The sequence below is a fragment of the Oncorhynchus keta genome, chromosome 21 (assembly GCF_023373465.1).
Source record: "Oncorhynchus keta strain PuntledgeMale-10-30-2019 chromosome 21, Oket_V2, whole genome shotgun sequence".
NCBI classification, from domain to species: domain Eukaryota; kingdom Metazoa; phylum Chordata; class Actinopteri; order Salmoniformes; family Salmonidae; genus Oncorhynchus; species Oncorhynchus keta.
In genome coordinates this window covers 52,732,404-52,756,808 of record NC_068441.1, presented here as the reverse complement: position 1 = coordinate 52,756,808, position 24,405 = coordinate 52,732,404, and the positions used below count along the sequence as shown (strand labels likewise).

The window sequence follows — 24,405 nt, the reverse complement described above, 5'->3', positions numbered from 1 at the left end:
GTGGGTTAACTGCCTGTTCAGGGGCAGAACGACAGATTTGTACCTTGTCAGCTCGTGGGTTTTAACTTGCAACCTTCCGGTTACTAGTCCAACGCTCTAACCACTAGGCTACCCTGCCACCCCTACTGCATCTTTATGTAATACATGTATCACTAGCCACTTTAAACTATGCCACTTTGTTTATATAACCAACATTACTCATCTCATATGTATATACTGTACTCGATACCATCTACTGCATCTTGCCTATGCCGTTCTGTACCATCACTCATTCATATATCTTTATGTACATATTCTTTAGCCCTTTACACTTGTGTGTGTATAAGGTAGTATTTTTGGAATTGTTCTGTTAGATTACTTGTTGGTTATTACTGCATTGTTGGAACTAGAAGCACAAGCATTTCACTACCCTCGCATTAACATCTGCTAACCATGTGTATGTGACAAATAACATTTGATTTGATTATTTGATTTGAATTTTTATCAATTGTCAGATTGAGACGGATGAACAGCACAGCATACATTGACAAGGAAGGGAACTGTTTTCTAATGAACCTGTTATTTGGCACGATTTCTAATGTATCTTGCCAAGTAATTCTCTAAATTGTGCAGATTGGCTCTGTTTTCAAAATACAACTTTTTCCTAGAATCCCCATGGACCAATGTGGGTGGGGGGGGGTCCTTTTTTGGGGGGTGCTATTTTCTTACTGTAAAATGTGTTTTGACTTGTAGGGCAGGATAGTATAAGAGTGTAATGTCTGCTAACTTTAGAAGTTAATTTCGTTGGCTGTTAATTTTGTTGGCTGTTAATTTTGTTGGCTGTTAATTTCGTTGGCTGTTCATTTCGTTGGCTGTTCATTTCGTTGGCTGTTCATTTCGTTGGCTGTTCATTTCGTTGGCTGATCATTTCGTTGGCTGATCATTTCGTTGGCTGTTCATTTCGTTGGCTGTTCATTTCGTTGGCTGTTCATTTCGTTGGCTGTTCATTTCGTTGGCTGTTCATTTCGTTGGCTGTTCATTTCGTTGGCTGTTCATTTCGTTGGCTGTTCATTTCGTTGGCTGTTCATTTCGTTGGCTGATCATTTCGTTGGCTGTTCATTTCGTTGGCTGTTCATTTCGTTGGCTGTTCATTTCGTTGGTTGGCTGTTCATTTCGTTGGTTGGCTGTTCATTTCGTTGGTTGGCTGTTCATTTCGTTGGTTGGCTGTTCATTTCGTTGGTTGGCTGTTCATTTCGTTGGTTGGCTGTTCATTTCGTTGGCTGTTCATTTCGTTGGCTGATCATTTCGTTGGCTGATCATTTCGTTGGCTGTTCATTTCGTTGGCTGTTCATTTCGTTGGCATGGCACAGCCATATAGCCTCGGATAAGCACAGATAAATACAACTCATAACATGCTATTGTCTTCTTTTGAAACAAATTGTCTTGATATCATGTTTTTTTAAAATAAAAACATATATTTTTAGGACCTTTCTAAACAAATTATTTAATGTGATTTCTTTGGGGTTGTGTATATTACAGTACATGGATTTACTAGACTTCAGGCTCCTGGTGCAAATCAACATCGGGCTATTATTCTACTGTTAAATATGCGCATATTCATGACCATCATGGCACATTGAGGTAGATGAGCCTCAACGATGAGCCTCAACAATGAGCCTATGGAATAGAAGACAGATGGAACTTCTAACAACCATAGTTTGCTGAAGTTGTTCACCATTGTCTCTTAAATGAAGAGTTTAGGTGCTGGATGTGCAGATTCAGGCCTTCTAGAGTTAGCAGCAGGCGGACGACCAATATCCACCGTTTGTGGTACGGATGACGCCTGAGCTGGAATGTGAAGCTAACTGAAGCTGGCTCGCTTTATGAGAAGCCTGACATGATCTGGCTTGCTTCGTAGCATATCCCTCTGGTGTGTGGTAGAGTCTGTGTTTGAATTTGAAATCTTGTTCTGTTCTGTGTTTCTTTTCGTAGACATCAAAGACTCCCTCATGCAGGCTCTGGCCAGTTACGTGTGTTACCCACAATCCCTCAGAGCCGTGGAGAGGATCCCAGAGGAACAGTGAGTATTGTAGTGCGTGCGTTTTGTACGTGTTTATTCGCTACTTTAGGTCATGTGAACATACCAAAAATAGACACTAAATAGCCTCTTCGCTATATGCCAATAATTTCTCTCATGTTGTATCAGGTATGTCTTGCAAGCTGTGTCCTATGTGAAAGCATCACAGAGTCTCGTATGTGAAAGAGTATGTTTGTCTCCTAGACGTGTGTCCATGATGAGAAACCTGCTGGCCCCATATGAACAGAGGCCCTGGGCTCAGACAAACTGGATCCTGGTGCGACTGTGGAGGGTACGTACCCTGTCCTTGGTTCTCCTCTATCAGCACTGTGCCCTCGGACATCTTCTGGTTTAGATTCTCAGTGCACAAGTTCACAATTGTCCCACCGTGGGTTCTGTTGCAGGGCTGTGGGTCTGGGTTCTCTCTCTCTCTTGTCCCTGACCTCTTGTATTGTTCTCACTAACCCATAGTTTCTGTTCTCTTACAGGGTTGTGGGTTTGGGTACAGGTACACACGGCTGCCTCATCTGCTCAAAACCAAACCAGAGGATACCAACCTTCCCAGTCTGCAGAGTAAGTCCTCCTCCTCCCTCTTCTCTATCCTCCCTCTTCTCTATCCTCACTGTCCTCTCCTTTCTCCTCCTCTCCTCCTCTACCTCTAATAACCTCTCTCCCTACTTCTCTCTCTCCTCATCCCCCTACTTCTCTCTCTCCTCATCTCCCTACTTCTCTCTCTCCTCATCCCCCTACTTCTGTCTCTCCTCATCCCCCTACTTCTCTCTCTCCTCATCCCCCTACTTCTCTCTCTCCTCATCTCCCTACTTCTCTCTCTCCTCATCTCCCTACTTCTCTCTCTCCTCATCTCCCTACTTCTCTCTCTCCTCATCTCCCTACTTCTCTCTCTCCTCATCTCCCTACTTCTCTCTCTCCTCATCTCCCTACTTCTCTCTCTCCTCATCTCCCTACTTCTCTCTCTCCTCATCCCCCTACTTCTCTCTCTCCTCATCCCCCTTCTCTCTCTCCTCATCCCCCTACTTCTCTCTCTCCTCATCCCCCTACTTCTCTCTCTCCTCATCCCCCTACTTCTCTCTCTCCTCATCCCCCTACTTCTCTCTCTCCTCATCCCCCTACTTCTCTCTCTCCTCATCCCCCTACTTCTCTCTCTCCTCATCTCCCTACTTCTCTCTCTCCTCATCCCCCTACTTCTCTCTCTCCTCATCCCCCTACTTCTCTCTCTCCTCATCTCCCTACTTCTCTCTCTCCTCATCCCCCTACTTCTCTCTCTCCTCATCTCCCTACTTCTCTCTCTCTCCTCATCTCCCTACTTCTCTCTCTCTCCTCATCTCCCTACTTCTCTCTCTCTCCTCATCTCCCTACTTCTCTCTCTCCTCACCCCCCTACTTCTCTCTCTCCTCACCCCCCTACTTCTCTCTCTCCTCACCCCCCTACTTCTCTCTCTCCTCATCAAATCAAATTTTCAAATCAAATCAAATTTGATTTATATAGCCCTTCGTACATCAGCTGATATCTCAAAGTGCTGTACAGAAACCCAGCCTAAAACCCCAAACAGCAAGCAATGCAGGTGTAGAAGCACGGTGGCTAGGAAAAACTCCCTAGAAAGGCCAAAACCTAGGAAGAACCCTAGAGAGGAACCAGGCTATGTGGGGTGGCCAGTCCTCTTCTGGCTGTGCCGGGTGGAGATTATAACAGAACATGGCCAAGATGTTCAAATGTTCATAAATGACCAGCATGGTCAAATAATAGTAAGGCAGAACAGTTGAAACTGGAGCAGCAGCATGGCCAGGTGGACTGGGGACAGCAAGGAGTCATCATGTCAGGTAGTCCTGGGGCATGGTCCTAGGGCTCAGGTCCTCCGAGAGAGAGAAAGAAAGAAGGAGAGAATTAGAGATCCCCCTACTTCTCCCTCTCCTCATCTCTCTCTCCTCATCCCCCTACTTCTCTCTCTCCTCATCCCCCTACTTCTCTCTCTCCTCATCCCCCTACTTCTCTTTCTCCTCATCCCCCTACTTCTCTTTCTCCTAATCTCTCTCTCCTAATCCCCCTACCTTTCTCTCTCTCCTCATCTCCCTACTTCTCTCTCTCTCCTCATCTCCCTACTTCTCTCTCTCTCCTCATCTCCCTACTTCTCTCTCTCTCCTCATCTCCCTACTTCTCTCTCCTTCTCTCCCTTCCTCCTCCCTCCCTCTCACTCTCCCCCTACTTCTCTCTCCTTCTCTCCCCCTACTTCTCTCTCTCTCACCACTATACTATAGCGATATTCCTTCAAATACTCTTGTCTGCCTTCTGTCTTGTCTGCCTTCTGTCTTGTCTGTCTTCTGTCTTGTCTGCCTTCTGTCTTGTCTGCCTTCTGTCTTGTCTGCCTTCTGTCTTGTCTGTCTTCTGTCTTGTCTGTCTTCTGTCTTGTCTGTCTTCTGTCTTGTCTGTCTTCTGTCTTGTCTGTCTTCTGTCTTGTCTGTCTTCTGTCTTGTCTGTCTTCTGTCTTGTCTGTCTTCTGTCTTGTCTGTCTTCTGTCTTGTCTGTCTTCTGTCTTGTCTGTCTTCTGTCTTGTCTGTCTTCTGTCTTGTCTGTCTTGTTTGTCTGCTGTTTTCTTGTCTGTCTTCTCTTGTCTGTCCACACTCACTGTGTCTCTCTGTCCCTCAGTCCACTCACATCTTTGTAATAAATCCAACGTTGGAGCTAATCAGCCAAGTGGTCTATTTTGTAGTGTCATGTTCCCATAAATAGTCCTTTCCTCCTCCTGTTTTATAATTCCTATTTAAAAATAAAAAATAAAAAAAAAAGAAACCCATCTTGTTTTTGTTCACTGATCTTTCAGTGTGCAAGTCTGAGTGAGATGGATTTTTTTGTAATATTTCCCTGTCTTTTGGGGTCGTTAGTAGTGAGACGTGTTCAGAGGCAGGAAGTGTTTATTTATAGTGCTGGAGAGGGATAAAGGTTCAGTGGAAATAGGTCCTCCTCATCCTCATTCCTATTCACTGTGTGGTTGGTGTACGCTTCATCAGCGTCTTTACTGGGCCTCTGTTACACCTGGCGTGACTGGCGTGTGACTGGCGTGTGACTGGCGTGTGACTGGCGTGTGACTGTCGTGACTGGCGTGTGACTGGCGTGTGACTGGCGTGACTGACACGTAACTGGCATAGACCCCACTGATCAGTTACTATCAGTTCAGATTGCTTGTTTTTCAGTACAGGTGTTTGGTATAGTCATACTGTCATATGTTTGAAGGACATTATATTATCCTGAGTCCCAGTCTGTTTGTGTCGTCATGCCAACTTCTTGTCACTCATTGACATTCCATTACCAAACATTGGCGTGACAATGAAGGCAATGTAGTTGCTTAAGAACACAAACCGTTTCGGTACCGGGCTAAACCAACTGGGTTAAACCGTTCTGCTACCGGGCTAAACCAACTGGGTTAAACCTTTCCAGTACCGGGCTAAACCAACTGGGTTAAACCGTTCCGCTACCGGGCTAAACCAACTGGGTTAAACCGTTCTGCTACCGGGCTAAACCAACTGGGTTAAACCGTTCCGCTACCGGGCTAAACCAACTGGGTTAAACCGTTCTGCTACCGGGCTAAACCAACTGGGTTAAACCGTTCTGCTACCGGGCTAAACCAACTGGGTTAAACCGTTCTGCTACCGGGCTAAACCAACTGGGTTAAACCGTTCTGCTACCGGGCTAAACCAACTGGGTTAAACCGTTCTGCTACCGGGCTAAACCAACTGGGTTAAACCGTTCCGCTACCGGGCTAAACCAACTGGGTTAAACCGTTCTGCTACCGGGCTAAACCAACTGGGTTAAACCGTTCTGCTACCGGGCTAAACCAACTGGGTTAAACCGTTCTGCTACCGGGCTAAACCAACTGGGTTAAACCGTTCTGCTACCGGGCTAAACCAACTGGGTTAAACCGTTCTGCTACCGGGCTAAACCAACTGGGTTAAACCGTTCTGCTAAGGGCTAAACCAACTGGGTTAAACCGTTCCGCTACCGGCTAAACCAACTGGGTTAAACCGTTCCGTTAAACCGTTCCGCTACCGGGCTAAACCAAACCGGGTAAACCAACTGGGTTAAACCGTTCTGCTACCGGGCTAAACCAACTGGGTTAAACCGTTCTGCTTCCAGGCTAAACCAACCGGGTTAAACCGTTCAGAGACCAGGCTAAACCAACCGGGATAAACTGTTCCGGTACCGGGCTAAACCAACCGGGATTAACTGTTCCGGTACCCAGGATAAACCAACCGGGCTAAACCAACCGGGATTAACTGTTCCGGTACCCAGGATAAACCAACTGGGCTAAACCAACAGGGTTAAACCATTCCGAGACCGGGCTAAACCAACAGGGTTAAACTGTTCAGAGACCGGGCTAAACCAACAGGGTTAAACTGTTCAGAGACCCGGCTAAACCAACAGGGTTAAACTGTTCAGAGACCGGGCTAAACCAACAGGGTTAAACCAACAGGGTTAAACCTTTCCAGTACCGGGCTAAACCAACTGGGTTAAACCGTTCTGCTACCGGGCTAAACCAACTGGGTTAAACCGTTCTGGTTCCGGTACTGGGCTAAACCAACTGGGTTAAACCGTTCCAGTACCGGGCTAAACCAACCGGGTTAAACCGTTCCGAGACTGGGCTAAACCAACCGGGCTAAACCAACCGGGTTAAACCGTTCCGAGACCGGGCTAAACCAACCTTTTACGGCTGCTGTCCCTGTACAGGGACCAAATCAGCGGAAATTTCAGAGCGCCAACTAATAGTACTCGATACAACTCAAACTTTCATTAAAACACACATGCAGGGTACTCAATTAAAGCTACACTCGTTGTGAATCTAGCCAACATGTCAGATTTGTAAAATGTTTTCGGCGAAAGCAGAAAAAGAAGCTATTATCTGATAGCATGCAACCCCCGAAATACCCAAAGGGGACATAAACAGAAATAATTAGCGTAGCCGGCGCTACACAAAACGCAGAAATGAAATATAAAACATTCATTACCTTTGACGAGCTTCTTTGTTGGCACGCCTATATGTCCCATAAACATCACAATTGGGTCTTTTTTTCGATTAAATCGGTCCATGTATACCCAAAATGTCCATTTATGAAGCCCGTCTGATCCAGGAAAAAGCAAAGTCATTTTTTAAAATTAAAGTTGCCTATAAACTTTGACAAAACACTTCAAACTACTTTTGTAAACCACCTTTAGGTATTCATAAACGTTAATAATCGATTAAATTGATCGATCTGTATTCGATAGCAGCAAGTCTTGAAATCATCGTCCATATTCTCCCTTTCATAACTTCCTTCGGGGGAACCCCAAGACAGGAAGTGCCTATTCGTCATCCCACCAAGGATAAACCAGAACTGAATTGCCAGTACTGGCGACATCGTGTGGAAGCTGTAGGCATTGTAAACGGGACTCTATCTATTTTCCCTGGCCATAGACAATACAGAGACTGGCGGAGGGATATTTTTTTGTGAACAGTTTTCCTTGGGATTTTGACTCCTAAACACGTTCTGTTATAGCCACAGACATTATGTAACCAGTTTTAGAGACTTCAGAGTGTTTTCTATCCACACATACTAATCATATGCATTTACTATATTCCTTGCATGAGTAGCAGGATGTTGAAATCTTGCGCGATTTTTAACAAAAAGCTGCGAAAATTCGCAGCCTCCCTAACAGTTAAACCAACCGGGCTAAACCGTTCCGGTCCTGGGCTAAACCAACCGGGCTAAACCAACCGGGTTAAACCGTTCCGAGACCGGGCTAAACCAACAGGGTTAAACCAACCGGGCTAAACCAACCGGGTTAAACCGTTCCGTGACCGGGCTAAACCAACCGGGCTAAACCGTTCCGGTCCTGGGCTAAACCAACCGGGCTAAACCAACCGGGCTAAACCAACTGGGCTAAACCAACCGGGTTAAACCAACCGGGCTAAACCGTTCTGGTCCTGGGCTAAACCAACCGGGCTAAACCAACCGGATTAAACCGTTCTGGTCCTGGGCTAAACCAACCGGACTAAACCAAACCAACCGGACTAAACCAACCGGGTTAAACCGTTCCGAGACCGGGCTAAACCAACAGGATTAAACCAACAGGGTTAAACCAACCGGGTTAAACCAACCGGGCTAAACCGTTCCGGTCCTGGGCTTAACCAACCGGGCTAAACCGTTCCGGTCCTGGGCTAAACCAACCGGGCTAAACCGTTCCGGGACCGGGCTCACAGTATATGGAGTGGTACAGATGTTCTGTCGTTCTGTAAGTGATAGTAGTCCATAGTAGATGTGGTATTTCTGTCCAACAAAATAGATTTGCTTCCACATACAGGGCATCAAACTTTCAGACCCAAATAGAGAAACACATTTTTGTAGCAACAATAGCATAGACTTAGTCATTACATATTCTTTAAATGTTCTGCTTCTATCAATGTGAATGCAGTTTAATTTACCCCGGTATACTACGAGGTCCACTAAAATGCAACGTTAAAAGTGGAAAAACAACCACGGCGCTGGTCGACATGTTGTGAGATAGTGTTTGTATTTACTTTACTCTGATTTAAAACTGATAAAGCATGACAGTGTTCCAAATGTCGTCCTAGGGGCCCTTGACAAAAGTAGTGCACTAAATAGGGAATAGGGGTACCATTGGTCCTGGTCTAAAGTAGTGCACTAAATAGGGAGTAGGGTGCCATTGGTCCTGGTCTAAAGTAGTGCACTAAATAGGGAATAGGGTGCCATTGGTCCTGGTCTAAAGTTGTGCACTAAATAGGGAAAAGGGTACCATTTGGGAACCCTGATTACAACTGTGTGTGTGTCTGTGTGTGTACTCAAGGTCTTCTGAACCAAATTGTGGTACCCAGAATGCAGTGGGTAGAAAGGATAGAGCCATAAAGTTCATCCTCAAAATAACACAATTTACACTTTGACATGGGTGCATCTCTGGCCACTTTAATAAACAAATTTAATAAAAGGCATTTATTTTTATTTTTAAACTTTTAGTTAAATAGATGAAATTGACTTTGTGTGCGTGTCATCCCTCAACAGGCATGTACAGTAGCATGGATGTACCCAAATAAATGCACTAGAAAACAGCTTAATCAAATGCAAATGCAGCTACTTTAATGTGATTTTATCTGCAGATTTGACATGACTAGCTAACAAGCAAGGGATAAGAATATTGCCAGCCTGCATAGCAATCAAACAAATAGAATGAACAAGTCAGCTTCTCTGTACAGTAGCAACCTAACCTATAGAACTAACAAGTCAGCTTCTCTGTACAGTACAGTGCCTTGCGAAAGTATTCGGCCCCCTTGAACTTTGCGACCTTTTGCCACATTTCAGGCTTCAAACATAAATATATAAAACTGTATTTTTTTGTGAAGAATCAACAACAAGTGGGACACAATCATGAAGTGGAACGACATTTATTGGATATTTCAAACTTTTTTAACAAATCAAAAACTGAAAAATTGGGCGTGCAAAATTATTCAGCCCCCTTAAGTTAATACTTTGTAGCGCCACCTGTTGCTGCGATTACAGCTGTAAGTCGCTTGGGGTATGTCTATCAGTTTTGCACATCGAGAGACTGAAATTTTTTCCCATTCCTCCTTGCAAAACAGCTCGAGCTCCGTGAGGTTCGATGGAGAGCATTTGTGAACAGCAGTTTTCAGTTCTTTCCACAGATTCTCGATTGGATTCAGGTCTGGACTTTGACTTGGCAATTCTAACACCTGGATATGTTTATTTTTGAACCATTCCATTGTAGATTTTGCTTTATGTTTTGGATCATTGTCTTGTTGAAGACAAATCTCTGTCCCAGTCTCAGGTCTTTTGCAGACTCCATCAGGTTTTCTTCCAGAATGGTCCTGAATTTGGCTCCATCCATCTTCCCATCAATTTTAACCATCTTCCCTGTCCCTGCTGAAGAAAAGCAGGCCCAAACCATGATGCTGCCACCATCATGTTTGACAGTGGGGATGGTGTGTTCAGGGTGATGAGCTGTGTTGCTTTTACGCCAAACATAACGTTTTGCATTGTTGCCAAAACGTTCAATTTTGGTTTAATCTGACCAGAGCACCTTCTTCCACATGTTTGGTGTGTCTCCCAGGTGGCTTGTGGCAAACTTTAAACAACACTTTTTATGGATATCTTTAAGAAGTGGCTTTCTTCTTGCCACTCTTCCATAAAGGCCAGATTTGTGCAATATACGACTGATTGTTGTCCTATGGACAGAGTCTCCCACCTCAGCTGTAGATCTCTGCAGTTCATCCAGAGTGATCATGGGCCTCTTGGCTGCATCTCTGATCAGTCTTCTCCTTGTATGAGCTGAAAGTTTAGAGGGACGGCCAGGTCTTGGTAGATTTGCAGTGGTCTGATACTCCTTCCATTTCAATATTATCGCTTGCACAGTGCTCCTTGGGATGTTTAAAGCTTGGGAAATCTTTTTGTATCCAAATCCGGCTTTAAACTTCTTCACAACAGTATCTCGGACCTGCCTGGTGTGTTCCTTGTTCTTCATGATGCTCTCTGCGCTTTTAACGGACCTCTGAGACTATCACAGTGCAGGTGCATTTATACGGAGACTTGATTACACACAGGTGGATTGTATTTATCATCATTAGTCATTTAGGTCAACATTGGATCATTCAGAGATCCTCACTGAACTTCTGGAGAGAGTTTGCTGCACTGAAAGTAAAGGGGCTGAATAATTTAGCACGCCCAATTTTTCAGTTTTTGATTTGTTAAAAAAGTTTGAAATATCCAATAAATGTCGTTCCACTTCATGATTGTGTCCCACTTGTTGTTGATTCTTCACAGAAAAATACAGTTTTATATCTTTGTTTGAAGCCTGAAATGTGGCAAAAGGTCGCAAAGTTCAAGGGGGCCGAATACTTTCGCAAGGCACTGTAGCAACCTAACCTATAGAGCTAACAACCAGGTTAAGTGGAAGGAGGAAATAGTATGAATTTACATGTCATTTTTACCAGTAAATGTGTGCTGGTTTTCTTTGTCAACCGTGGTGTAAGCGGGAGAAACGCCTCTGCTCTGTACAATCTCTGGAACTAATAAACACGGCCAGTACCAAGTCATCTATTATTTCCAGATAATGTACAAAGCATCCGTGTAAATACTTATTTTCCACCATAATTTGCAAATAAATTCATTATTTATCTGTCATAGTTGAAGTGTACCTATGATGAAAATTACAGGCCTCTCATCTTTTTAAGTGGGAGAACTTGCACAATTGGTGGCTGACTAAATACTTTTTTGCCATATATGTGTGTGTGTGTGTGTGTGTGTGTGTGTGTGTGTGTGTGTGTGTGTGTGTGTGTTAAATATATATGGGTATATATTAAATCATGTGTTTGTGAGATTTTAAAAAGTTGCTTGCATCTATAGCTAATGTGTAGCTGGCACCAGTAGCTAATGTGACTAATGTATATGTAGCTAATGTATAGATTCCCTGTCAGCAAGAGCAATGACGTACTGTACTTATAAATTCAACTCCGGACACTCGTTAACTTTTATATCTTGATGTGACATTCTGACGTTGAAGGATCGGGATCAAGCAGAAACACAGAGTTGTCAGCCATTGTTGCCTGAGCCTAGATGTTATAAATGGTACATTTACAAAGTCATTGATGCCCTTCTCCTTTCATGTGACAAGTTGGGTGGGGGGATGGGTGGGTCGGGGGGGAACTGATGGGTGGGTGGGGGGACTGATGGGTGGGGGACTGATGGGGGGGGTTCGTTTTCTCTTCTCCAATCTGTCCATCTTCGGTTCTTTTTTTGTCTTCTGTTCTTCATGCTAATATTGTTTGTTTCATCTGACTCATTTGCATGGCTTACAGGAGATTTATCCATCGCTAGTTTCCAAAGTAAGTTTGTTCCTTTTTGTTTTACCATCACTAAGTTATTGATTTATTTAGCTTATTAGTGATCCCAACCCCAGCCCAGCCCTAGCCCAGCCCTAGCCCAGCCCAAGCCCAGCCCTAGCCCAGCCCAAGCCCAGCCCTAGCCCAGCCCAAGCCCAACTCAAGCCCAGCCCTGGCCCAACCCTAGCCCAGCCCAAGCCCAACTCAAGCCCAGCCCTGGCCCAACCCTAGCCCAGCCCAACCCTGGCCCAACCCTGGCCCAACCCTGGCCCAACCCTGGCCCAACCCTGGCCCAACCCTGGCCCAACCCTGGCCCAGCCCTGGCCCAGCCCTGGCCCAGCCCTAGCCTAGCCCTAGCCCAGCCCTAGCCCAGCCCTGGCCCAGCCCTGGCCCAGCCCTGGCCCAGCCCTGGCCCAGCCCTGGCCCAGCCCTGGCCCAACCCTGGCCCAACCCTAGCCCAGCTCTAGCCCAGCCCTGGCCCAACCCTGGCCCAGCCCTAGCCCAGCCCTAGCCCAACCCCAACCCCAGCCCAACCCTAGCCCAACCCAACCCAACCCCAACCCTAGCCCAACCCCAACCCAGCCCAACCCCAACCCTAGCCCAACCCCAACCCTAGCCCAACCCTACCCCAACCCTAGCCCAGCCCTAGCCCAACCCTAGCCCAACCCTACCTAGCCCAACCCCAGCCCAGCCCTAGCACAAACCTAGCCCAACCCTAGCCCAACCCTAGCCCAGCCCTAGCCCAACCCCAGCCCAGCCCTAGCACAAACCTAGCCCTAGCCCAACCCTAGCCCAACCCTAGCCCAACCCTAGCCTAGCCCAACCCTACCCTAGCCCAGCCCTAGCCTGTAGCAGTTCTAATTGTATTCCATCCAATCCTACCTTTGTGTTTATTTAGATTATCTAGAGATTGTAGTTTGTAGTCATATCCCTGTATTTGATCCTGTTCGTTTTCCGTGCACTGTTCCATCACTGTGTGTGTGTGTGTGTGTGTGTTCCTTCAGTCCCGTACCTGCCTGTGTTTGTGTATGTCTGTTGTCGTAATGAGTCTCTGGTAGTCTGTCGGTTTCCACAATGAAGACTCATGTTTCTTGAGGACAAACAGACACACCACAGACTATGTTGAACCAAAAACACCTCAACAAGCTGAATAATATCTGTTAGCCTAATATAATGAGAAGTACAGTTCAACACTTCATGTTGTCTTTTGTGCTACCGTCTGACCGTGAGCCTAATGAGTGGAACAGGGGAAAAGACTCAAGTAAACAACATGAATTTAAAGTATCTGAGTAATAGGGAGAGGGGGAGAGGGGGGGAGGGGGGGAGGGAGGGAGAGGGAGGGAGGGAGGGAGAGAGGGAGAGAGAGGGAGGGAGAGGGAGGGAGAGAGAATAAATATCTACCGTCTGCATCTTGTTTTGAAGTGACAAGTTACCCGGGCCACTCGATTTTTGCATATTGCCTAACTTATAATTTATTTTAATTGGGAATTACTGACGCTTTCCGAGGCACATATGACAAGGCCCCAGAGCGAGAGAGACTTGAACTGGGTTCCAAATGTAGAGGCTTGGGTTGATAGGGGGTGATTTGGGACACAGATTAATGAAGAGGCTTGGGTTGATAGGCCCTATTCCCGATAGGGGGTGAAACATCATGTATCTATGGCTGTGGAGGGAAACATCATGTGGCTGTGGAGGGAAACATGTATCTGTGGCTGTGGAGGGAAACATGTATCTGTGGCTGTGGAGGGAAACATCATGTATCTGTGGCTGTGGAGGGAAATTTATGTGGCTGTGGAGGGAAACATGTGGCTGTGGAGGGAAACATCATGTATCTATGGCTGTGGAGGGAAACATCATGTGGCTGTGGAGGGAAACATCATGTGGCTGTGGAGGGAAACATCATGTATCTGTGGCTGTTGAGGGAAACATCATGTGGCTGTGGAGGGAAACATCATGTGGCTGTGGAGGGAAACATGTATCTGTGGCTGTGGAGGGAATTATCATGGATCTGTGGCTGTGGAGGGAAACATCATGTATCTGTGGCTGTGGAGGGAAACATCATGTGGCTGTGGAGGGAAACATCATGTATCTGTGTGGATGACAGTGATGGGTGCAGGGAAACATCATGTATCTGTGTGGATGACAGTGATGGGTGCAGGGAAACATCATGTATCTGTGTGGATGACAGTGATGGGTGCAGGGAAACATGTATCTGTGTGGATGACAGTGATGGGTGCAGGGAAACATGTATCTGTGTGGATGACAGTGATGGGTGGAGGGAAACATCATGTATCTGTGTGGATGACAGTGATGGGTGCAGGGAAACATGTATCTGTGTGGATGACAGTGATGGGTGCAGGGAAACATGTATCTGTGTGGATGACAGTGATGGGTGGAGGGAAATATCATGTATCTGTGTGGATGACAGTGATGGGTGCAGGGAAACATCATGTATCTGTGTGGATGACAGTGATGGGTGCAGGGAAACATGTATCTGTGTGGATGACAGTGATGGGTGGAGGGAAACATCATGTATCTGTGTGGATGACAGTGATGGGTGCAGGGAAACATCATGTATCTGTGTGGATGACAGTGATGGGTGGAGGGAAACATCATGTATCTGTGTGGATGACAGTGATGGGTGCAGGGAAACATCATGTATCTGTGTGGATGACAGTGATGGGTGGAGGGAAACATGTATCTGTGTGGATGACAGTGATGGGTGCAGGGAGACATGTATCTGTGTGGATGACAGTGATGGGTGGAGGGAAACATCATGTATCTGTGTGGATGACAGTGATGGGTGCAGGGAAACATGTATCTGTGTGGATGACAGTGATGGGTGGAGGGAAACATCATGTATCTGTGTGGATGACAGTGATGGGTGGAGGGAAACATCATGTATCTGTGTGGATGACAGTGATGGGTGCAGGGAAACATGTATCTGTGTGGATGACAGTGATGGGTGCAGGGAAACATGTATCTGTGTGGATGACAGTGATGGGTGCAGGGAAACATCATGTATCTGTGTGGATGACAGTGATGGGTGCAGGGAAACATCATGTATCTGTGTGGATGACAGTGATGGGTGCAGGGAAACATGTATCTGTGTGGATGACAGTGATGGGTGGAGGGAAACATCATGTATCTGTGTGGATGACAGTGATGGGTGGACTGGAGGAGGTGTGAAGGCAACGTTTGTAATGAGAAAGGAAAGGAGAGATTGGGCAGGGTAATATAACAGACTGTCCATCCATCAATCCCTTATCCAATCTCCCCAGACAGTCCCTGGGTGGGTTGAAGGGAGGAGGGAGGAGACATCAGGCAGAATAATAGAACATTACCCTCCATCAGCTAGGTGGGAGCCAGAGGAGATGAGCATCTATTCATCCATACAATACACCTGCTTCACGCTGCTGTCCTCTGTCTGAAAACTCTCCCCTGCTGCCCAGTACATCCCCTGGCTAGTGTGCAGCCACACAGCGTATAGAATATTATTGTGTGAAGTTAAATACATCTAAAGGTTATCTCTCCTTAAAGAGCGACAACACTGTCCTGCTCTATGATTGGTTGGTACGCTTGACGAGGTTTATTGAGAATACCTTGTCCTTCAAGAGCGACAACACTGTCCTGCTTTATGATTGGTTGGTACGCTTGACGAGGTTTATTGAGAATACCTTGTCCTTCAAGAGCGACAACACTGTCCTGCTATATGATTGGTTGGTAAGCTTGACGAGGTTTATTGAGAATACCTTGTCCTTCAAGAGCGACAACACTGTCCTGCTCAATGATTGGTTGGTAAGCTTGACGAGGTTTATTGAGAATACCTTGTCCTTCAAGAGCGACAACACTGTCCTGCTCAATGATTGGTTGGTACGCTTGACAAGGTTTATTGAGAATACCTTGTCCTTGAAGAGCGATGTTACAATGTTTTTGTCATGTGGGATGTGGATGTCGCTCTCTCCCTCTGTGATAAGGTGTTACATTTACAGCCTATCCTCCACAGTACGGGATGAGAGGTCCTCCACAGTACGGGATGAGAGGTCCTCCACAGTACGGGATGAGAGGTCCTCCACAGTACGGGATGAGAGGTCCTCCACAGTACGGGATGAGAGGTCCTCCACAGTACGGGATGAGAGGTCCTCCACAGTATGGGATGAGAGGTCCTCCACAGTATGGGATGAGAGGTCCTCCACAGTACGGGATGAGAGGTCCTCCACAGTACGGGATGAGAGGTCCTCCACAGTACGGGATGAGAGGTCCTCCACAGTACGGGATGAGAGGTCCTCCACAGTACGGGATGAGAGGTCCTCCACAGTACGGGATGAGAGGTCCTCCACAGTACGGGATGAGAGGTCCTCCACAGTACGGGATGAGAGGTCCTCCACAGTACGGGATGAGAGGTCCTCCACAGTACGGGATGAGAGGTCCTCCACAGTACGGGATGAGAGGTCCTCCACAGTACGGGATGAGAGGTCCTCCACAGTACGGGATGAGAGGTCCTCCACAGTACGGGATGAGAGGTCCTCCACAGTACGGGATGAGAGGTCCTCCACAGTACGGGATGAGAGGTCCTCCACAGTACGGGATGAGAGGTCCTCCACAGTACGGGATGAGAGGTCCTCCACAGTACGGGATGAGAGGTCCTCCACAGTACGGGATGAGAGGTCCTCCACAGTACGGGATGAGAGGTCCTCCACAGTACGGGATGAGAGGGCCTCCACAGTACGGGATGAGAGGTCCTCCACAGTACGGGATGAGAGGTCCTCCACAGTACGGGATGAGAGGTCCTCCACAGTACGGGATGAGAGGTCCTCCACAGTACGGGATGAGAGGTCCTCCACAGTACGGGATGAGAGGTCCTCCACAGTATGGGATGAGAGGTCCTCCACAGTACGGGATGAGAGGTCCTCCACAGTACGGGATGAGAGGTCCTCCACAGTACGGGATGAGAGGTCCTCCACAGTACGGGATGAGAGGTCCTCCACAGTACGGGATGAGAGGTCCTCCACAGTACGGGATGAGAGGTCCTCCACAGTACGGGATGAGAGGTCCTCCACAGTACGGGATGAGAGGTCCTCCACAGTACGGGATGAGAGGTCCTCCACAGTACGGGATGAGAGGTCCTCCACAGTACGGGATGAGAGGTCCTCCACAGTACGGGATGAGAGGTCCTCCACAGTACGGGATGAGAGGTCCTCCACAGTACGGGATGAGAGGTCCTCCACAGTACGGGATGAGAGGTCCTCCACAGTACGGGATGAGAGGTCCTCCACAGTACGGGATGAGAGGTCCTCCACAGTACGGGATGAGAGGTCCTCCACAGTATGGGATGAGAGGTCCTCCACAGTATGGGATGAGAGGTCCTCCACAGTACGGGATGAGAGGTCCTCCACAGTACAGGGACAGAGGGGGATGCGAGGTCCCTCTTTCTTTCATCCTCTGATCACAATACCCTGGAGATGGCTGTAGTAATTGATGATAGCTCTAGTACTGTGTGGACGAGGAGATGGCTCTAGTACTGTGTGGACGAGGAGATGGCTGTAGTAATTGATGATAGCTCTAGTACTGTGTGGACGAGGAGATGGCTCTAGTACTGTGTGGACGAGGAGATGGCTGTAGTAATTGATGATAGCTCTAGTACTGTGTGGACGAGGAGATGGCTGTAGTAATTGATGATAGCTCTACTACTGTGTGGACGAGGAGATGGCTGTAGTAATTGATGATGGTTCTAGTACTGTGTGGACGAGGAGATGGCTGTAGTAATTGATGGTAGCTCTAGTACTGTGTGGACGAGGAGATGGCTGAAGTAATTGATGTTAGCTCTCGGACTGTGTGGACGAGGAGATGGCTGTAGTAATTGATGATAGCTCTAGTACTGTGTGGACGAGGAGATGGCTGTAGTAATTGATGATAGCTCTGGTACTGTGTGGACGAGGAGATGGCTGAAGTAATTGATGATAGCTCTAGTACTGTGTGGACGAGGAGATGGCTGTAGTAATTGATGATAGCTCTAGTACTGTGTGGACGAGGAGATGGCTGTAGTAATTGATGATAGCTCTACTACTGTGCGGACGAGGAGATGGCTGTAGTAATTGATGATAGCTCTAGTACTGTGTGGACGAGGAGATGGCTGAAGTAATTCATGATAGCTCTAGTACTGTGTGGACGAGGAGATGGCTGTAGTAATTGATGATAGCTCTAGTACTGTGTGGACGAGGAGATGGCTGAAGTAATTGATGATAGCTCTAGTACTGTGTGGCCGAGGAGATGGCTGAAGTAATTGATGATAGCTCTGGCGTCCTGCTTCACCCACAGTCTCTGGCACGTCCTGGCTCAGTCTCTGGCGCCCTGCTTCACCCACAGCTTCTGGCGCCCTGCTTCACCCACAGCCTCTGGCGCCCTGCTTCACCCACAGCCTCTGGCGCCCTGCTTCACCCACAGCCTCTGGCGCCCTGCTTCACCCACAGCCTCTGGCGCCCTGCTTCACCCACAGCCTCTGGCACGTCCTGCCTCAGCCTCTGGCACGTCCTGCCTCGGCCTCTGGCACGTCCTGCCTCGGCCTCTGGCACGTCCTGCCTCGGCCTCTGGCACGTCCTGCCTCGGCCTCTGGCACGTCCTGCCTCGGCCTCTGGCACGTCCTGCCTCGGCCTCTGGCACGTCCTGCCTCGGCCTCTGGCACGTCCTGCCTCGGCCTCTGGCACGTCCTGCCTCGGCCTCTGGCACGTCCTGCCTCAGCCATTGTGGTCCAGTGCATCTCTTTATCCAATCTGAATAGAACGTGTCATGATGTGAAATATGTAATGGTTAGTATGTCATCAGTATCATGCAGAGGGGGATGTGTGTCTTTGATCAATCTATTCTGTATTACATTTACATTTAAGTCATTTAGCAGACGCTACTGTGATATCAACCCCCACTCTGCACAGCGTCATGCTATGAGTTACTTAGGGTGTATAATCTGCAGCTGGGGACTTGTGAATAAAACTAATTAAAACAGAAGACTTTTAAACACAATTTTTTTTTTTTTTCTGTAAGTTTCAAAACGTTTTGCCATGGTGTTCCGTACCAAAAGGTCTTTGGCCCAACTGAACGTAGCCCTGGTGTGAAACATGCAGTATTCTCTCCTCTAATTGGTTGTGTGACAGTATTCTCCTCTCTGATTGGTCGTTACAGAGCCGTGCCCGTCCCTCCTGCTGCAGAGACACATGGCGGAGCTGCTCTCTCTGGATAAAGACATGGCCGCCTCCTTCCTCAATTCTGTTCTCAACCAGCTCAACTGGGCCTTTTCAGAGTTTATAGGCATGATCCAGGAGGTGAGCATAGAAATCGACATCACTTCCTGTTAGGGCTGACCCCAATTATAATTAGTCGATTGTTTGGTCGATAGGCTTTTGGTCAACCAACTTATTATTTAAATTTTTTTGGTCAAATATATATATTTCTTTTAATGGCAAACGAGACACCTGTGTGATTTGAGCCCGTCTCGGTGAACTAATCGTCTCGGTGAACTAATCGTCTCGGTGAACTAATCGTCTCGGTGAACTAATCGTCTCTGTGAACTAATCGTCTCTGTGAACTAATCGTCTCTGTGAACTAATCGTCTCTGTGAACTAATCGTCTCTGTGAACTAATCGTCTCTGTGAACTAATCGTCTCGGTGAACTAATCGTCTCGGTGAACTAATCGTCTCGGTGAACTAATCGTCTCGGTGAAACTAATCGTCTCGGTGAAACTAATCGTCTCGGTGAAACTAATCGTCTCGGTGAAACTAATCGTCTCGGTGAAACTAATCGTCTCGGTGAACTAATCGTCTCGGTGAACTAATCCATAGTGGAGGCCGACGTGAAGGGCACAGTCCAAGAAGGACAGTCTCTCTAAAAATGCACAATGCAAGTGTCTCCCGGCAATTTTTATCGCACGTTCATTGTTTAATAACTGTAATTGTGTGAATTGTTTACCTTGATTGTTAGTGTCTATCAATTCCCCGTTACATGCGTCACCAGTAGTAGCCTACCAGAATATTTTATACAATGTTGCAAGTTTGCTAGAGCAAGCTTGGGCAGGACCCTAGTTGATAGTATATACAGTGTTTGAAGTTTGTTGCCAACAGGCCGTGCGTAGCTCCCAGTGTCTGGTATAAAGCAGACTGAACCAGGTTTTCCTCTAGGATTTTGCCAGTGCTTAACTCCATTAAGTTTCTATTCTTATCCTGAAAAACTCCCCAGTACTTAACGTTTACAAACATACCCATAACCTGATGCAGGCACCACAATGCTTGAAAATATGGAGAGTGGTACTCGGTAATGTGTTGTATTGGACTTAGTATTCAGTATTACTTTAGTGCCTTGTTGCAAACAGGATGCATGTTTTGGAATATGTTTAATGTGCGTAGTTCCACTTTGACATGATGGTGTATTGTGTGTAGGCTATTAATATATATATATATATATATATTTTAAATGTATCCATTTTAAATTCAGGCTGTAACACAACATGTGTGAATACTTTCAAAAGGCACTGTGCGTGTCTTTCCCTGTCCTGCGGGCCTCGTCGTACACATTTGGCAAAAATCGCATTTGAAAGCAATGCATATCTATTATTTTGTACACACACGCACGCACGCGCACACACACACACACCACACACCACACACACACACACACACAATTATTACCTTGCGAACTTCCTTGCTGTTTTCATATAAGTGTACACGTTTTCATCTACTCCCGAAGTGTCCTAAAATAGATAATCAAATAGCTAGATAGTCATAACAGACAATTTAATGTTTTAGGGTAGTAGAGGGGGGAGAGAAGCTGCTTCATATGATTTTTGTTTTTAGAAAGCCTGCTGTAAAGTACCTTATTTAATCTCCCCTCCAGATTCAGCAGGCAGCTGAACGTCCTGAGCGTAACTTTGTGGACACAAGGCAGCTGAAGGTGTGCGCTACGTGTTTCGACCTTTCCGTCAGCCTTCTGCGGGTCCTCGAGATGACAGTCACCCTGGTCCCGCAGATCTTCCTCGACTGGACACGCCCCTCCGCTGAACTGCTGCTCAGACGATTGGCTCAGGTGAGACGGCACAGGATTTAATTCGTTGGTTAAGTGAATTTGGTTGGTTTGAATGATTTGTTGATTAACTTATTTTGTTTTGGGGGTATTGTGGAGTCATAAGAGGACGTTGTCACCGCAGCTCATCGGGTAAATATTTAAACAGTTTGAAAAGGAAGAGTGTAGAAATGCTGACCAAGGCCACGTCTAGATAGCGCTCCCTACCCTCTAACCCGTATTACTTCACAAAAGGACTTGGCCTTTGTCTCTACCAGCTGAATGTACATCTGAGGTTAGAGTGTTGGACTAGTAAACGGAAGGTTGCAAGTTCAAACCCCCGAGCTGACAAGGTACAAATCTGTCGTTCTGCCCCTGAACAGGCAGTTAACCCCACTGTTCCCAGGCCGTCATTGAAAATAAGAATGTGTTCTTAACTGACTTGCCTGGTTAAATAAAGGTAACATTTAAAAACAACTTACTGGAGTGAAATGACATGGAAAGAGAATGTTATGAAGTCATCATATTATTCTGTGGTCCCGAACACAGAAGGCAGTGATTTAAAAAAATATATATATATATGTTTTTAAATTTTCATTTAACCAGGTAGGCTAGTTGAGAACACCTTTATTTAACCAGGTAGGCTAGTTGAGAACACCTTTATTTAACCAGGTAGGGTAGTTGAGAACACCTTTATTTAACCAGGTAGGCTAGTTGAGAACACCTTTATTTAACCAGGTAGGCTAGTTGAGAACACCTTTATTTAACCAAGTAGGGTAGTTGAGAACACCTTTATTTAACCAGGAAGGCTAGTTGAGAACACCTTTATTTAACCAAGTAGGGTAGTTGAGAACACCTTTATTTAACCAGGAAGGCTAGTTGAGAACACCTTTATTTAACCAAGTAGGGTAGTTGAGAACACCTTTATTTAACCAGGAAGGCTAGTTGAGAACACCTTTATTTAACCAGGTAGGCTAGTTGAGAACACCTTTATTTAACCAGGTAGGCTAGTTGAGAACACCTTTATTTAACCAAGTAGGGTAGTTGAGAACACCTTTATTTAACCAGGAAGGCTAGTTGAGAACACCTTTATTTAACCAAGTAGGGTAGTTGAGAACACCTTTATTTAACCAGGTAGGCTAGTTTAGAACACCTTTATTTAACCAGGTAGGCTAGTTGAGAACACCTTTATTTAACCAGGTAGGCCAGTTGAGAACACCTCTATTTAACCAGGTAGGCCAGTTGAGAACACCTCTATTTAACCAGGTAGGCCTGTTGAGAACACCTTTATTTAACCAGGTAGGCTAGTTGAGAACACCTTTATTTAACCAGGTAGGCCAGTTGAGAACACCTTTATTTAACCAGGTAGGCTAGTTGAGAACACCTTTATTTAACCAGGTAGGCTAGTTGAGAACACCTTTATTTAACCAGGAAGGCTAGTTGAGAACACCTTTATTTAACCAGGTAGGCCAGTTGAGAACACCTTTATTTAACCAGGTAGGCTAGTTGAGAACACCTTTATTTAACCAGGTAGGCCAGTTGAGAACACCTCTATTTAACCAGGTAGGCCAGTTGAGAACACCTCTATTTAACCAGGTAGGCTAGTTGAGAACACCTTTATTTAACCAGGTAGGCTAGTTGAGAACACCTTTATTTAACCAGGTAGGCTAGTTGAGAACACCTTTATTTAACCAGGTAGGCCAGTTGAGAACACCTTTATTTAACCAGGTAGGCCAGTTGAGAACACCTTTATTTAACCAGGTAGGCTAGTTGAGAACACCTTTATTTAACCAGGTAGGCTAGTTGAGAACACCTTTATTTAACCAGGTAGGCTAGTTGAGAACACCTTTATTTAACCAGGTAGGCTAGTTGAGAACACCTTTATTTAACCAGGTAGGCTAGTTGAGAACACCTTTATTTAACCAGGTAGGCTAGTTGAGAACACCTTTATTTAACCAGGTAGGCTAGTTGAGAACACCTTTATTTAAACCAGGTAGACCAGTTGAGAACACCTTTATTTAACCAGGTAGACCAGTTGAGAACACCTTTATTTAAACCAGGTAGGCCAGTTGAGAACACCTTTATTTAACCAGGTAGACCAGTTGAGAACACCTTTATTTAACCAGGTAGGCCAGTTGAGAACACCTTTATTTAACCAGGTAGACCAGTTGAGAACACCTTTATTTAAACCGGGTAGGCCAGTTGAGAACACCTTTATTTAACCAGGTAGACCAGTTGAGAACACCTTTATTTAACCAGGTAGGCCAGTTGAGAACACCTTTATTTAACCAGGTAGGCTAGTTGAGAACACCTTTATTTAACCAGGTAGGCCAGTTGAGAACACCTTTATTTAACCAGGTAGGCCAGTTGAGAACACCTTTATTTAACCAGGTAGGCTAGTTGAGAACACCTTTATTTAACCAGGTAGGCCAGTTGAGAACACCTTTATTTAACCAGGTAGGCCAGTTGAGAACAAGTTCTCATTTACAACTGCAACCTGGCCAAGATAAAGCAAAGCAGTGCAACAAAAAGAACAACACAGAGTTACACATAAACAAACGTACAGTCAATAACACAATAGAAACATCTGTGTACAGTGTGTGCAAATGTAGAAGAGTTAGGGAGGTTAGGCAGTAAATAGGCCATAGCGGTGAAATAATTACAATTTAGCATTGACACTGGAGTGATAGATGTGCAGAAGATGAATGTGCAAGTAGAGATACTGGGGTGCAAAAGAGCAAGAGGGTAAGTAATAATATGGGGGATGAGGTAGTTGGGTGTGCTGTTTACAGATGGGCTGTGTACAGGGACAGTGATCAGTAAGCTGCTCTGACAGCTGATGCTTAAGGCTAGAGAGGGAGATATAAGGCTTCAGTGATTTTTGCAATACACTTGGGAAGGTAACCAACCGCTCCTGTAGCCTTGCTGAATTCATTACCCCCCCCCCTATTGTCCATATCCACGGCCCCGTGAAGATCAAATTAGCATAATACAAAAATCCCCATTTGAAATCTGTCAGTTTAAGCCGGAGATATGTTTATTTTGCCAATCCCAAGTCTCAATCCACCGCGTCCGTCTATCTCACTTCTGCGTTGAAAAGTGGCTGAGCGAGAGTGGTGTGGTGTGTTAGACCACGAGACATCTCACTAAATCGTCTGTACGGTTTGAGCCATACGTTGATACCGACCCCTCTGTGGAAAGGTGAGTGTCGTACCAACAACGCACATGAGGAAAAAATAAATGCAAGTATATATGGAGGTAGTTTAGTGCCAAACAATAAGGAGTTAAATACATTAAAAAAACAATCAAATATTTCCTGATCTTTTATCTCTTAGATATAAGAACAGACACTTCAGAACAAACTTCCTTTTAGATGTATTTATATATATTTTTTGGGGGTCGTCTATC

General features: G+C 46.0%; 1 protein-coding gene across 1 annotated transcript in view; it reads left to right on the top strand.

Moving 5' to 3' along the window:
- The window catches only part of LOC118399730 (E3 ubiquitin-protein ligase RNF123), a 235,150-nt gene that overhangs the window by 40,498 nt on the left and 170,247 nt on the right, over positions 1 to 24,405 (top strand). The window contains exons 14-18 of the mRNA XM_052474154.1: positions 1,972 to 2,059; positions 2,261 to 2,348; positions 2,545 to 2,629; positions 19,128 to 19,267; positions 20,833 to 21,021. Coding sequence (XP_052330114.1) covers positions 1,972 to 2,059; positions 2,261 to 2,348; positions 2,545 to 2,629; positions 19,128 to 19,267; positions 20,833 to 21,021 — 590 coding nt within the window. The remainder of the gene's footprint in view (positions 1 to 1,971; positions 2,060 to 2,260; positions 2,349 to 2,544; positions 2,630 to 19,127; positions 19,268 to 20,832; positions 21,022 to 24,405) is intronic.